The sequence below is a fragment of the Danio aesculapii genome, chromosome 21, assembly GCF_903798145.1.
Source record: "Danio aesculapii chromosome 21, fDanAes4.1, whole genome shotgun sequence".
Classification (NCBI taxonomy): domain Eukaryota; kingdom Metazoa; phylum Chordata; class Actinopteri; order Cypriniformes; family Danionidae; genus Danio; species Danio aesculapii.
In genome coordinates, this window is record NC_079455.1 from 9,742,903 (window position 1) to 9,758,991 (window position 16,089).

Below are 16,089 nucleotides of genomic sequence, written 5' to 3' on the forward strand. Positions count from 1 at the left end.
TAATAAATAAATATGAAAGGTCAATCTTTTGTATTTGTATGCATTTGACTATTATCTGAAGTGAATTTACATTGAATGCAATCAGTTATTGCTTTCCTTAGAAATCCAACCCACAATCAATGTATCACTTTTTATTAATTTATTACATCCTTGCTGATTAAAAGTATAAATTTATTTAAAAAAAAAACTTTTCAACATAATATTCCAGAGCTCACCTGGGTTTCACTTTAGTATTTTTTTATGAATTGATCAATCAATACCAGAACCAGCTAAAATTGATTTTACCCCTGTACTTAGCAAATAAATCTTCAAAAAAGTCTAAAGTCTGAAGTGATTGCGTCTTATCATACCATTTAAAGCTAAAGCTGTTTCAACCGCAGCAGGTTACTCGATTGAACAACTGACGTCGCCCTTAAGAACTGACTATAAATTAACCTCCAATATAAATGTGATGTTACTCTTTTTTTTACCATCATAAAAATGTCACTGTAGAAAAACAAAATGACCAATCAATCATTGCGTCGTTGACTTTTTAATCACCTTATCCGAAGTTTAACAGCAAAACACAAATAACAAGTAAGATGCATTTATATGGCTTTATTAGAGCATTTGCAGATATGAATAATTTACAGCATACAGTCTGATTTAGTAATATACTGTGCATGTGTGGGTGTAAGAGGGGTTGGGGTGTTTGAAGAGTGCCCACCGTATGGTCGTCTCTGTAAATTAAATGTTCATCTTGATTTAGATTTCAGTTTGTTTTTGCTAACATTTTATGTTTTTTTTATGGTTAAGACTATGGTAGTTTTCATCCTCTTAAGCTTAAATTTGACTCACTTTGGCACTGGCTGACCTACAGAGCAACAAATTCTCATTCAGGCAGGACGTCCGAGGAGGATATCCAGATTCCATCCACTGCTGGAGAGGAGGACAGTACCACACAACTGGAGGACATGCCTCCAGAGGTCTGCGGTATACCTAAAAACAATTCAATATTATTACTATTATTATTATTATTATTATTATATGTTCCCATGTAGTTATCTGTAGTCAATTTGCTGATATAAATAATAAGCGTATTTATTTTGGATTGTTATTTTCACTTACCATGTCACTCCAACCATTAGAATGACTCTCCACACCTGGACTCCCATTTAAATTGGAAACCATATTATCCCTATAAGCAGAATCAGCACTGTATGGAAAACATTGATAGGAAAGAATGTCAAATTTCAAGGGGACCTATTATGCAAAAAATCACTTTCATAAGGGGTTTAGTTGTGTGTCTCTGAACATAACAAGCTTCTTATGGTAAAAATGTATTAATTAGATTTTTTATAATCACACTTCATAAAAACATTCTGCAGAAACACTTTGATTGACGTTCTCCCATTGTACATGTCATTAGATTGGGAAAGCCCCACCCATTAGTGACGATCGCTCCCTCATTAGCATAGAACGTTAGTCTTGTTTTTGAATCTGCAACTATGCTGACACATAGGCATTTGTAGCTCCGCCCTCAATTGAAAATCTCATTCTCAACATTCTGGAAGATCTTTATGAAGATGACAAAATAATTTCTTTTGAAAGACTTAAGCATAAATTTAATCTGCCTAATAATCAGTTCTGGAGGTATCTACAGTAATACATTTGCTCACAAATGTCTTTGGTTCCCCTTCTAATTCTCCTAAGGGTAAAAATATTGATAACATGGTGCGCAATATTATAGCTACCGGCCATGAAGCTTCTAAATACTATGCACTACTCATTAGTCAAACGAGTCAAAATATTAGTAAAGATAATATGGGAAAAAGATTTGGGATGCACATTTGTATGGTGAGATGAGAACTGGGGAAAAATTGCTGGGAATTTAAAATTAATGTCTGGAGATGTTAGAACACGTCTTATACAATTTAAAATTTTACATAGATTTACTGGACTCTTAAGAGACTTTTCAGAGCAGGTTTCAAAAACAATCCAGAAGGCTGACGATGCCAAGAAGAAGCAGGTGACCTATTTCATGTATTATGGCAATGCCCAAAAGTCCAGCATTTTTGGAGAGAGGTGCATGAATCTTGTAAAGATATCGCAGATCCAGTATGACTTTTGCCCAAGCTTATATATACTTGGTGACCCATATCCCTTAAGCCACATGAATAAAGCTGAATCGCAGTGGATACAGAGCTGTATCATGCTAGGCAGACGGGTGATTGTTAAAAACTGAAAATCTTCCAGTAGACCTCTGGTCTTCGAGTGGATCTCAGTTAGGACGGGTTGCAGCTTATGAAAAACTCTCCTACAGTACAAGGAAGAATTTAAATTTATTTTGATAAATGGGGAAGATTACTAAACGTCTGCGACCCACAATGTTAGCAAACATGTAACGAGACAAAATAATAATTAAGGTTATGATATTAGCAAACCCCACCCCCCTTTTTCTTTCTTTTTTTTTTTTCCTTGCAGATGTTCTGGTTTGGTTTACTTATGCAATTTATATAATGTTATTTATTTATTGTATTTATTTATTTTTGTATTGTTCTGCTTTTATGTTAATGCTCTGTATTTGATATTCATCTACATTTTTTGAAATAAGAAAAATCTATAAAATCTTCAACACATAAAAAAGAAAATCTCATTCTCATTTGAATTTAAAGCGACAGTCACCAAAATAGCACAATTAGGATCAAAGCCTAAAAGGGGCAGTTTTAAAAAGTTAAAAAACTATTTGTGGGGTATTTTTGAGCTGAAACCTCACATACACACTCTAGGAACTTTAGAGGCATTATAAGTCCCCTTTAAATAAAAGTCACATTGTTTAGGACATGATAGTTAATTTTTTTTTAAAAAATATGTACGGCTTATGAAATAACCAACTGTTTAAAATATGTGACTATTTTTGTAATGCTGTGTTCACACCAGACGCGGATGAAGCGTCAAGTGCGAGTGATTTACATGTTAAGTCAATGCAAAGAAATGATTAGACATACTGCAGCACGATTCACGCAAATGAGGGTGCACTCACATTAGGTACTGTTGCTTTGAACAGTGCCAAAGCGCGATTGTCACCCATCCTCTCCCCTTCGGCCAGCATTCGCATTGCCTTTTTACCTACAGGACCTGAGGACACTTACATCATTGATGATGCGACTGTTCAGTTTAACAGGAAGAGAAGCGCTATCGCTCAGCACAGTGGAGATTGCTTTAGTTATATCGTTTTGTATTTTTTTGTAATTTGCGATGCAGTGACACGCAGTCAAACACTTTGCCGAACAGATCCACCACTTGTGATGCTCAGAAATTATCATAAAAGTCCTTGTGCTGCAGGTATTAGGAGGTTTCCTGAGGGTGTATCTGACGTGCAGCGAGGGGTCTTTAATAAACTATGATTAAAGTTTGCTTAATCATAACTTTAATAAACTATTATGATAGTTCGCCTTCATTGAAAATTAAGAATGATTAATAAATCTATATGAAACAGTGCCCTAAAAGTCACATTGCGTCTTCAGTTTCGGGCTCAGGCGTGTTTTGCAGTCACACTACAAGCATACTGCACCAAAGCCCACATGAACCACGCTCTGGCACACCTCTTCCAACCGCACCAGGCCGGCCAACTGAATCGCGCATGAGCCCGATTCAGAGCACTTACACTTCTCAAATGAATCAGGAAACTAACCTGGGCACGGTTCGGATAGCATAGTGTGAGTGGGCCCTAAGGCGGTGCGAATGATGCGATTCGCGTGAATGAAGCAGCGCGAGTTGAGCATTTGACACACTTAACGCGCATATTGCACAAATCGCTCGAGTTGGAAAATCAGAACTTTAACGGATATTCCCAAGGGGAAATCCTCTTGCCAACACCAGACAACAGTTCACCAAACTGGGCTCAGCTCAGTCGGAAGCACCGCTGAAAGCCTCCATCATCCAGGTATAGTTTGTGGAGGAGTTGATGAACTCACAGAGCTGGGTACAACTCTGAAAGGATCTACGGCACTCGGACATGGCGCCGAATAAATATACGCCGTTTTTCAGCCTTCCTAAAGCACATAAACACAGCTACTCTCTCAATAAAATCCATGTTAGCAATTTAGCTAGAGTCATTGGGCAGAAAGAAGCCCTGCCCATGACGTCAATCCCTGTCTATTGTGAAGTGAATTTCATGCACAAATGAAGCAAATTTTACATGCGAATGAAGCGAGTAAACGTCTATTTACGCACGAATATTGCAAATTATTCACACGTTCCACATCTGGTGTGAACATAAAAGATCGGTTAAGCTTGGCAAGACTGTTTATTAAAGATACAGTATAACTAGTAATATTATTATAATGCATAGATATATACGCTAGATATCACATACAGACCCTGAGCATGCGTCAATATTTGTACAGTGCTCCCAGAACAAAAGTCATTCAACCGCACTGGTCAAGACAGTGTGCCAATCTGATGATGCTGGACTTTTGTGCTGCTTACAGGTGTAGTAATGAGCAAACAAAGAAAACAAAGCATATGAAGGCAGAACATTTCATAAGTAAGATTTAATTTTTTACGTTTTTGTATGTTACAAACTTTTGTGCTAAACAAGTAATGTTATCGATGATAATACAGTCCCTTAGTGCATTCACCATAAGGCAAAGTAGCAGCAACTCACATTAAATTATAGGTTTATACTGGTTTTGTTGAATACAATAAACAAACAATGTGATAATGAAATGAAATATGACAACAAGCTGCTGCGCTGCCAGAAACATGTATTATTGTCAGCTAGTGAACGAGTTGCTCATAAAGGAGATTCATTCACAAACGAATCGCTCCCTCCATTAGAATGAGAAGTGAAAGCAGGAGATGGGGTGTGTTTCAGGACACGGATTAGATCAAATTAAACAGGGAGGGAGGATAATACATTTCCATGCACACAAACACACGCTCTTTCAGCAATACCCGTGCAGTCACTTATCCATAGTTGTAGAAAAGTGAAGTAAAATAGTAATTTTCATAATTTAAAAGAATATTTGCATACTGACCACCAGGAAACCTCCAAATCATAGATATATGCAAATATGTGTATTTGTCTGGCTCTAGATGGCCAGTGCTCCACTGCACCTTGGTCTCACATTCATTTCAAAGGAGCACTGCCCTGTACTAAAACATCTAATGTAAATAGCTTTGATTATAATGCAATATAGTTTCAAATTAATTTCTGCCGTATCTGGAATCCTCTGTGGACTTGACATTTTTTGAGAATGTACATTGAATGACTATGATTTTTGTTAGCATTGTTAACCTACTGAGAATTTTTGATGAAAATTTGGATACGTGTATATGATGACATGAGACATCTACAACAATGTTATTGCAAATATATAAATTAATACATTTTTAAAAATCTAAATAAACAAACCAAAAATAATAATATAAAAAAATAAGTAAATAAATAAATAAAATAAAGTCTTCTATTAAGCATTAGAAACCATAAACCAAACCAAACAGCTATGAGTGAAGTTAAAAACTTGAGCATTTGAAAATTTTCTAACTCTTTTGTTATTCTCTACTCTATCATAGAATTCAAGAGAAAATTATTAGCTTATTAGATTTTAATTGCTTTTAAAATATTCATTCAGTCATGCATTTTATTTTCGGCTTAGTCCCTTTATTAATCTGGGGTCGCCACAGCGGAATGAACCACCAACTTATCCAGCATATGTTTTACGCAGCGGATGCCCTTCCAGCTGCAACCCATCACTGGGAAACATCCATACACACTCATTCACACATACAGTATGGACAATTTAGCTTACCCAATTCACCTGTACCGCATGTCTTTAGAGATTGGCATCAAACGCCAACTGACCCAGCCGAGGCTCGAACCAGCAACCTTCTTGCTGTGAGGCGAACGTGCTACCTACAGCCTTGTTTTTGCCCTAATAAAAGTAATTAATATTTGACTAGATATTTTTCAAGATACCAGCATTCAGCTTAAAGTGCAATTTAAATGCTGAACTAGGTTATTCGCATTCAATCTGCCCAGTTGGTGGAAGGAACTCCCTAACTGCATCAGAACGGCAGAGTCACTTGCTGTCTTCAAGAAACGACTAAAAACTCAACTATTTAGTCTCCACTTTCCTTCCTAATCTGCAACTGCCTCTCTGGCTATACCACTAACTGCACTCTCTCTCTCAAAAAAAAACTTACATTACTAATGCTTTGCTTCTTAGACTTTACACACCTGAAACTTGCTAATAGCACATTTCACTGTTGCTCTTATAGTTGTGTAAATTGCTTCCTTGTCCTCATTTGTAAGTCGCTTTGGATAAAAGCATCTGCTAAATGACTAAATGTAAATGTTATTGGGTTAATTAGGCAAGTTATTGGATAAGGGTTTATATATATATATATATATATACATATATATAAACAAATACTATAAAAAAGTCAATGGTTACAGGTTTCCAATATTCTTCAAAATATCTTCTTTTGAAAAAACTCAAACAGGTTTGGAACACAGGCAATGTTGAGTTAATGATGACAATTTTTAGGTGAAATGTCCCTTTAATCAGCTGATACATTGCCTCATTTTCCTATCAGGAAAGACTTGTCAGGCAACAAAGATACCTCACAAAATTGATTTTAGACAGATTTATGCGGCAACAGATGGTTTATAATGACCTGCAACAAAATAGAGAGCTCAAGTGTTAACCGAGTAAATATTCCTTTAATGCAAAACTAACTTTTTTCAACAAAGGACATGAAAAGTTGGGAAATAAGTTGTTGTTTTTTTGCTTTTGTAGCTCAACTGGGATGTACAGTATAGGAAAGCTAAGAATATATACAAGCTGAATCAGATCCCAGCCAGGATATGACAAAATCATTGAATTCAGGTGTGACTTCTTGCTCGGATGCAAGAAGTTTTCATACTGAGTGCTCATCTGCTTGCTTGGTGTACATTATATTTGATCTTTAAATATATTTTTTGTAATTAAAAAACTGCTGCAAGTGCTAAATATTAACAAATATAATTGAAATATTTATGACATCTATAGATTAGCATATAGATATAGCATTGCCCTAATATGTCTCAGCACTAGACATGTGACCAAAAGTTAAACGGATGGTTCACCCAAAATTGAAAATTGTCAAAACTCAATGGTTCTAAATCTTTATGTATTTAATTTTTCTGTTGAAAAAAAGGAGATATTCTGAAGAATGTTGAAAACCCGTAACTATTAGAATCCATAACAGGAAAAAAGATGCTGTGGAAGTCAATAGCTTCCGGTTTCAATATATCTTCTCTTGTGTTCATCGGAAAAAAGAAATTCAATCATATTTATAACAAGTTGAGTCAACTGTAACAGAATGTTTATTTTTGGGTGAACTATCCCTTTAACACAGAAGTCCCCAAACTATGTGCCATGGCCCAGATTTTGACCTGCCGTCATAACGACGCCAGAGAAATTATAAAAAATATTTTTAGCTATGCTTTACTTGCATCATTTCTCTATGTGATAATAAATGTTGGCTTTCAAAAAAAGTTGCATATATAAAAATATAGCAAATATTTTTAAAGTGTTTATCTGTAAGAAGGATTCATGTGTTCAATAAAAAATAAGAAATAATGAATAAATTATGATAGTTATTATCTTTCATTCATTTTCTTTTCGGATTAGTCCCTTTATTAATCTGGGGTCGCCACAGTGGAATGAACCGCCAACTTATCCAGCACATGTTTTACACAGCGGATGTCCTTCCAGCTGCAATGCATCACTGGGAAACATCCACACACAACTACCCAATTCACTTATACCACATGTTTTTGGACTTTTGGGAGAAAACCGGAGCACCCGGAGGAAACCCACATGAACACGGGGAGAACATGCAAACTCCACACAGAAATGCCAAGACCCAGCCAAGGCTTGAACCAGCATCCTCCTTGCTGTGAGGCCAACTGTGCCACCGTGCAGCCCATAATATTCTTTTAATAGGCAATATCTCCGGATAAAAGACTAATTTTTTGTATGTATTTCCATAAAAAAATAAAGTATAAACATGAGCTTTTGGCCACTCCAGATGTACTTAATTATGTATGACCCTACCTAGAGCTACAGCAGCAAAGTAATATTAAATTAATATTGTTTATTTTTCTTTTTATTTGTTGTGCTTTTTTGGTTTTGTTTTGTTTCTCTCTACTCGGTCGGTATCTCTTAACAAGTGATTATATTTAACTATTGAACATATTTCTTACTGTATTTTACATTTGGTACTGAGTGCATTAATTGTTTGTTTTTACGATTCTATTTTGTATATTAAATCCAATAAACATTTATAATTAAGTCTAGCATTAGTAGACAAAAATATACACTATACCACTTTATTAGGTACACCTTTACTAATACCGGGTTGGACCCAATTTTGCCTTCAGAACTGGCTTAATCCTTCATGGCATAGATTCAACAAGGTACTGGAAATATTCCTCAGAGATTTTGGTCCATTTTAACATGATTTTAGCAGCCAGTTGCTGCAGATTTGTCAGCTGCACATCCATGATGTAAATCTCCCCTTCCACTACATCCCAAAGGTGCTCTATTGGATTGAGTTATGGTGACTGTGGAGTCCATTGGAGTACAGTGAACTCATGGTCATGTTCAAGAAACCAGTCTGAGATGATTCGCGCTTTATGACATGACATGACATGTTATCCTGCTGGAAGTAGCCATCAGAAGATGGGTACACTGTGGTCATAAAGGGATGGACATTTTCAGCAACAATACTCAGGTAGGCGTTGACACAATGCTCAATTGGTACTAATGGGCCCAAAATGTGCTAAGACAATATCCCCAACATCATTACACCACCACCACAAGCCTGAACCGTTGATTCAAGGCAGGATTTATCCATGATTTCATGTTGTTGATGCCAAATTCTGACTCTACATCCAAATGTTAAGCAGAAATTGAGACTCATCAGACCAGGCAACGTTTTTCAAATCTTCTATTGTCCAATCTTGGTGAGCTTGTGCAAATTGTAGCCTCAGTTTCCTGTTCTCAGCTGACAGTAGTGGCACCCAGTGTGGTCTTCTACTGTGGCCCATCCGCCTCAAAGTTTGACGTGTTGTGCATTCAGAGATGCTCTTCTGTATACCTCAGTTGTAATGAGTGGTTATTTGAGTTACAGTTGCCTTTCTATCAACTCGAACCAGTCTGGCCATTCTCCTCTGACCTCAGGAATCAACAAGGCATTTGCACCCACAGAACTGCAATTTTTCTGACCATTTTCTGTAAACCCTAAAGATGGTTGTGCGTGAAAATTCCAGTGGATCAGCAGTTTCTGAAATACTCAGACCAGCCCATCTGACACCAACAACCATCCCATGTTCAGTCACTTAAACCCTCTTTCTTCTCCATTCTGATGCTCTGTTTGAACTGCAGCAGATCACCTTGGCCATGTCTACATGCCTAAATACATTGGGTTGCTGCCATGTGACTGGCTAATTAGAAATCTCCGTTAACGAGCAGTTGGGCAGGTTTACCTAATAAAGTGGCCGATGAGTGTATTTAAATCATTCATAAAAATCTTCACAATAATGCACACCCAGCCCATGTGATTTTCTTTTACAAACCAACCCAGCCCTCCATTAAAGAAAAGAAAAAGTAAGCTGCTCTCACAGACCAAAGCTTAACATAACTTTAGTGTAGGTTTATAGTAATCTGACACACCTGTTTGTTATCAGTCCATTCTCCATTTGGAATGCAAACACGTCACTCCTATGATAATGGTCTCCTAAAAATAACACATTACAAGCATTCTGTTGTTGTTGTGTGTGTTCAAGATAACACGTCTGCCATCATCTTAACGCTGATGTTTAAAGTCACCCACCATTATTACACTGTAACTTGATTGGCTGCCCATACAACCAGATTCCATTGAGAAGTTCGACTGCATAGGGAACAGCTTCGGCATGCTTATAATAAACACATGCATAAGGCGCCTGCTGTCCATCTCTGCATATATGCACCTTGGCCACCGGCCCAGCCTGGTAAGATATATGACATATATATTTATATGACAAAACAAAAACAATGTGTGGTGCGTTAAAATGTTTTCCATTCACGTTCTTCCCCACATGAAAAAGTACTATAGTAATTTCAAGTAAATGTATACAAACAAATGATTCAATATTGTACTAATTTTCTCCAACTATATATATTATACTATAATACGTCACATTTTACTGTAGTAAGAACTAAAGTACACGACCACTTTTTCAAAAACTTTTTTACTTACTTTTCGAGTGCCTTGGACTTGTTTTTATTATTTACATATGACTACACAAGAGCTAAAGAGACAGCTAAGAGTTCACCCAAAAAACTAAATCACCTCACAATTTATTTAAACTCAAGTGGTTCTAAATGATTATGAATTTCTTTCTTTTGTTGAACACAAAAGCAGATATTTTGGAAAATGTTGGAAACCTGTAACCACTGACTTCCATAGTTTTTGTTTTTTCTACTATGCAAGTCAGTGGCTACCGGGCTTTAGCTTTCTTCAAAATATCTTCTTTTGAATTAACAGAAGAAAGAAACTCGTAAGGTTTGGAACATCTCGAGCTTGAGTAAATAATGACTACATTTTTCATTTTTTGGGTGAACCATCCCTTTAATAGTACTTTAGAGAGTTTAGAGTTGTAAAATACTATAAGATATACAGTAAAACACGCTTTACTATAGTATGGTTTAAAAACACTAGTGTTTACTATAAATTACTATAGTTTTTTTTATGTGGGTCGCCGGACAAAATTATGAAATAAACCATAAATAAATAACCAAAAATAATACATATATTTTAAAGAAATTACTTTGTAAAAAATGCAAGCTTTTGAATGAATTTTACATCAATAAGTTACTTCAAATAGTCATAAAGTGTATCTGAAATATATTTATCAACAGAACTGTCATCCTCTTGTTGTTTTACTAAAACACTTTACTATAGTATGGTTCAAAAACACTAGTGTTTACTATAAATTACTATAGTTTTTGGTCACTTTATTTTGATGGCCCGTTTGCTGAATTTAAGTTAAATTGCATCTACATGCCAACTAATTCTCAGTAGATTATAAGTAGAATGTTAGGTTAGGGTTAGTGTAAATTGTCATGTACTTGCAAAGTTTCTTATGAGCAGACAGTCTAACACTCAAATGGACCATCAAAATAAAGTGTTACCTAGTTTTTTAAGTGGGTCACCAGACGAAATTATTAAATAAACCATAAATAAATAAATTACCAAAAACAATCCATACATTTTAAAGTAACTATAAAAATGCAAGCTTTTGCATTCATTTTACGTCAGTAAGTTACTTTGAATAGTCATAAAGTGTGTCTGATTTAAAGATTAAAATAATCTGAATCTCAAATTTGGGAAAATAAAGATATTTATCAACATTTATCCTCGTCCTCTTGTTTTTTCGCATTGCATATCAATAATCAGTAAATGACTTAGAACTTGAATGATGATGATGATGATGATAAAGGTCTGTTTTGATCTTACCTGAAGAAACAATTCAAACAGAATCTCCTCCGTCACACATCTGTGGATGTTTCCCACAATAATGGTCTTGTTTGATAGAGATAAATGCCTCGACATTCTTTAAAGCTCTTTCAAAAGAGTTGTAACGTGAAAATTGAGGGGTGGTTTTAGGTTGTCATGCTCTTTTTTAAAGAAATGGTTTTGGTTTGTCGTGATGCAAAACTGAATTGCGACAACGCGGTGCCACGGTCAACCACGAGGTGACGCAATAGCCCCTAAAATGTGGACAGGATGTTGAGCTTAAAGAATTTCGTTTAATTTTTTTATTAACAATAATAACAGGGGATACATAAAACATAATTTGAACTAATTTAATGTGACTTAGATGAATACTGACGAATACATAGGCCTGTTCATGGTTTCTAATACATAAATGTAACAAAAGATGTATACATGAAAGAGCAACAAATGTAAATAAAGGAAAAACCAAATGAATCTATTTAAACATAAATATCTGAAATACTGTAAGTAAATTATTAAAATATGTATATAATATATATGTGTACAACAGCTTCAAGAAGAAATGTGAATTACGATTTCTAAAACTATTTGTTTATTTATTTGTTTATTTATAAAATTTATTTATTTATTAATTTAATTAATTGCAACGAAATGCATATTTTTGAGTATAACAATTAATTTAATTTACATTTTAATTAAATAAGCTCTACGTAAAAAATAGATAAACCTTTTTATCTCATTTTAATGTTATTTATTATTAATAATTTTAATGTTTAATTGCTATTATTTTAAATGTACATTTTCAAAATAGATGCTATTATAAATGATTATTTATAACCACATAATAATTTTAATCATTATATAACTTAAACAGTAGCCTATGCTTTTTGCATTAAATATGTAGACTTTTTTAAACACGTTTAAACAAACTTCAAACGAATAAAAATTTAGTTTGTTGTGATCTCAACAGAACAAAAAGTTGTTTTTTCGTGATCATGACTTAATTTTCTTGTGATCTCGACATAACAAAAAGCTGTTTTTTTTCATGATCACGACATAATTTTCTTGTGATCTCGGCATAACAAAAGTTGTTTTCTCGTGATCTCGACATAACAAAAAGTTGTTTTCTCGTGATCACGACTTAATTTTCTCATGATTTTGACAAAACAAAAAGTTGTTTTCCCATGATCAAGACTTAATTTTCTCGTGATCTTGACATAAAAAGTTGTTTTCTCGTAATCAAGACTTAATTTTCTCGTGATCTTGACATAACAAAAAGTTTTCTCGTGATCGCAACATAATTTTCTCGTGATCTCGACATAAAAAAAATAGTTTTCTCGTGATTAAGACTTATTTTCTAGTGATCTCGACATAACAAAAAGTTGTTTTCTCATGATCAAGACTTAATTTTCTCGTGATCTCGACATAACAAAAAGCTTTTTTTTCGTGATCACGACATAATTATCTTGTGATCTCGGCATAACAAAAGTTGTTTTCTCGTGATCTCGACATAACAAAAAGTTGTTTTCTCGTGATCACGACTTAATTTTCTCATGATCTTGACAAAACAAAAAGTTGTTTTCCCATGATCAAGACTTAATTTTCTCGTGATCTTGACATAAAAAGTTGTTTTCTCGTAATCAAGACTTAATTTTCTCGTGATCTTGACATAAAAAGTTGTTTTCTCGTAATCAAGACTTAATTTTCTTGTGATCTCGACATAACAAAAAAATTTCTCATGATCGCAACATAATTTTCTCGTGATCTCGACATAAAAAAATTGTTTTCTCGTGATTAAGACTTAATTTTCTCGTGATCTTGACATAACAAAAAGTTGTTTTCTCGTGATCATGACATAATTTCTCATGATTTTGACAAAACAAAAAGTTGTTTTCTCGTGATCAAAACTTAATTTTCTCGTGATCTTGACATAACAAAAGTTTTCTTGTGATCACGACTTAATTATCTCGTGATCTCGACAACAAAAAGTTGTTTCCTTGTGATCACGACTTATTTTCTTGTGATTTCGACATAACAAAAAGTTGTTTTCTCGCGATCACAACTTAATTTTCTTGTGATGTCGACATAACAAAAAGTTGTTTTCTTGTGATCACGACATAATTTTTTTGTGATCTCAACATAACAAAAAGTTGTTTTCTCATGATCACGACATAACAAAAAGTTGTTTTCTTGTGATCACGACTTATTTTTTTGTGATCTCGACATGACAAAATGTTATTTTCTCGTGATCTCGACAAAACAAAAAGTTGTTTTCTCATGATCAAGACTTAATTTTCTCGTGATCTTGACACAACAAAAAGTTGTTTTCTCATGATCAAAACTTAATTTTCTCGTGACCTTGACATAACAAAAAGTTGTTTTCTTGTGATCACGACTTAATTATCTCGTGATCTCGACAACAAAAAGTTGTTTTCTTGTGATCACGACTTATTTTCTTGTGATCTCGACATAACAAAAGTTGTTTTCTCATGTTCACAACTTATTTTTTCGTGATCTTGACATAACAAAAAAAAATTTTCTCGTGATCAATACTTAATTTTTTCATGATCTCGACATAACAAAAAGTTGTTTTCTTGTGATCACGAAAAAAATATTTTTTTATTAACAATGTAACAGTAACAAAAAAGACAATAATACTTTTTCACAACTACATAGATAACATCAATTTACATACATTCACAATCTTTCCATCCTCATTAATCATAATAATTCAACATATTTAAACAAATAAAATAACAAAAATAAATGATAAAGAAAAATACGTAGCAGGGGAGTTGAAGTTCTCAAAATATGAAACCAAAATCCTCTAATGATGAATAGGCTATAAATTTGTTGCTTTTTGGCTTGTCATCTCTCTTAATGTCTTTAAATATATCACAAATTCTTTTTTAAACGCCACTAGTCTTCGGGGAATTTTGAAAAATTTACATTAGGAATATAGAAATTTTATTAATAGCAACAAATTATTCATTGTATAAGATATCTTTTTATCCTTAAGTATTAGGCTAAACTTAATAATTTCCCATGGGAAGATAAGTCTTACAGATATTTTCTGTTGTATCCAAACTAATACTTTTATAATAATTTATAATAATGTTCTAATACTAAAACTAATACTCAATTTTTTTTATACTCATTACATTGGAAAAACAAGTGTTCAGTATCAATATCTAAATGACAAAACTGGCATACATTTGAGTCACCAATACTGAATTTTATCCTTAGAAATTCTTTTGCTGGATAAATGTGATTCATAGTTTTAAAGTGCACTTCTTTACATTTAGGATTAACAGGATGAGAAAGAAATAGTTTTCTAATATCATACACATTTTTCTTATCATAATGAGACAAAATATAAGCTCTCTTAACAGGTCCTTTAAAACAGCATTGTGTTAGACAATCTCTCAAAAAAAAATTGGAGCATTTTCTATCTGTAAAGTTAACATTTTCTATCTTAATATAAATTATTTTGGGATTTATCGTTTTGTTTGTTCCATTATTAGGTTAACAATTTACAATGGAATATTCTTAATAATTTTATCATATATTTTAGGAGAACAACTTATTTGGTATTTTCTACAGAATGCTGCATGGCCTCTTAGGACTTCTGTAGTTTCCCCAGCCTATTCTACAAATTGGTATAAGTGGGCAAAATTTAATAGTTCAGGGGAACAAAAAAAAAATTACAATAAAAAACACACATAAAAAGCACAATCTACTAGTCTATGCTGGTATGCTAGCAAGCCTGCTAAAACATTCAAGTTAAATCTCTTTTTTTTTTGTTCAAACATTAGTCTTATTAATTTAAAGGTAGAGGTTTCATTTGTTCAAAATATGTAACCTAAAAAACAAATTAAGTTTTTTAATGGATTCCCTTTGGATATATTTAAATATTCTTTCTAATTTTAAATAAGAACTCAATTCGCAAAGCCACAATGAAGTTTTTGGTGTTTTTTTAATTTCCATTCCAATTAAATTACTTGCTTATTACCTATTTCAGCATGCATTTTAAATTAGAACCATTTTACATTTTCATACGATGGATTAAAGTTGTGTTGAAAATGTTTATTCGGATTTCCAAAACTGTTTTTTTTTGTTTGTTTAATCCTGCAGGTGCTCCGGTTTCCCCTACAGTCCAAAGACATGCGCTACAGGTGAATTGTATGATCTAAATTATCCGTAGTGTAGGTGTGTGTGTAAATGAGTGTATGGGTGTTTCCCAATACTGGGTTGTGGCCAGAAGGGCATCCGATTGCATAAAACATATGCTAGAATAGTTGGTGGTTCATTCTGCTGTGGAGACCTCGGAAATAAAGACTGAGCTGAAGGAACATAAATGAATGAATGAATTTTTTTTTTTATTTAAATGCAGTTCAGTTTCTAAAAACACACTATTATCATAGATAAGGGGATAATTTACATGATTACTTTAAATATTCTTTAGTTTTAAACAACATAAAATATTTTTTGCAATATATTTCTTGATTTTTTTAAACACATTTAAACTAAGTAAAAAATACATATACACAAATT

General features: G+C 33.6%; 1 protein-coding gene across 1 annotated transcript; it reads right to left on the reverse strand.

The window, feature by feature from the left end:
- Positions 1 to 583: 583 nt before the first annotated feature.
- Positions 584 to 11,686, reverse strand: rbm11 (RNA binding motif protein 11). Its single transcript, XM_056446824.1, has 6 exons — positions 11,536 to 11,686; positions 9,868 to 10,024; positions 9,708 to 9,771; positions 1,108 to 1,195; positions 838 to 978; positions 584 to 719 (listed from the first exon to the last, which is right to left on the reverse strand). The coding sequence occupies exons 1-6, from the start codon at positions 11,629 to 11,631 to the stop codon at positions 627 to 629; spliced, it is 639 nt and encodes a 212-aa protein (XP_056302799.1). The 5' UTR covers positions 11,632 to 11,686; the 3' UTR covers positions 584 to 626.
- Between the last annotated feature and the right edge of the window lie 4,403 nt (positions 11,687 to 16,089).

Excerpts from the sequence above, each read along its gene's own strand:
- rbm11 (XM_056446824.1), bottom strand. The coding sequence starts at position 11,631 with ATGTCGAGGCATTTATCTCTATCAAACAAGACCATTATTGTGGGAAAC. Across the intron at positions 9,772-9,867 it reads CAAGTTACAGTGTAATAATG|GAGACCATTATCATAGGAGT; the intron begins GTGGGTGACTTT and ends TGTTATTTTTAG. Across the intron at positions 720-837 it reads GTAGGTCAGCCAGTGCCAAA|AGACGACCATACGGTGGGCA; the intron begins GTGAGTCAAATT and ends TTTAATTTACAG.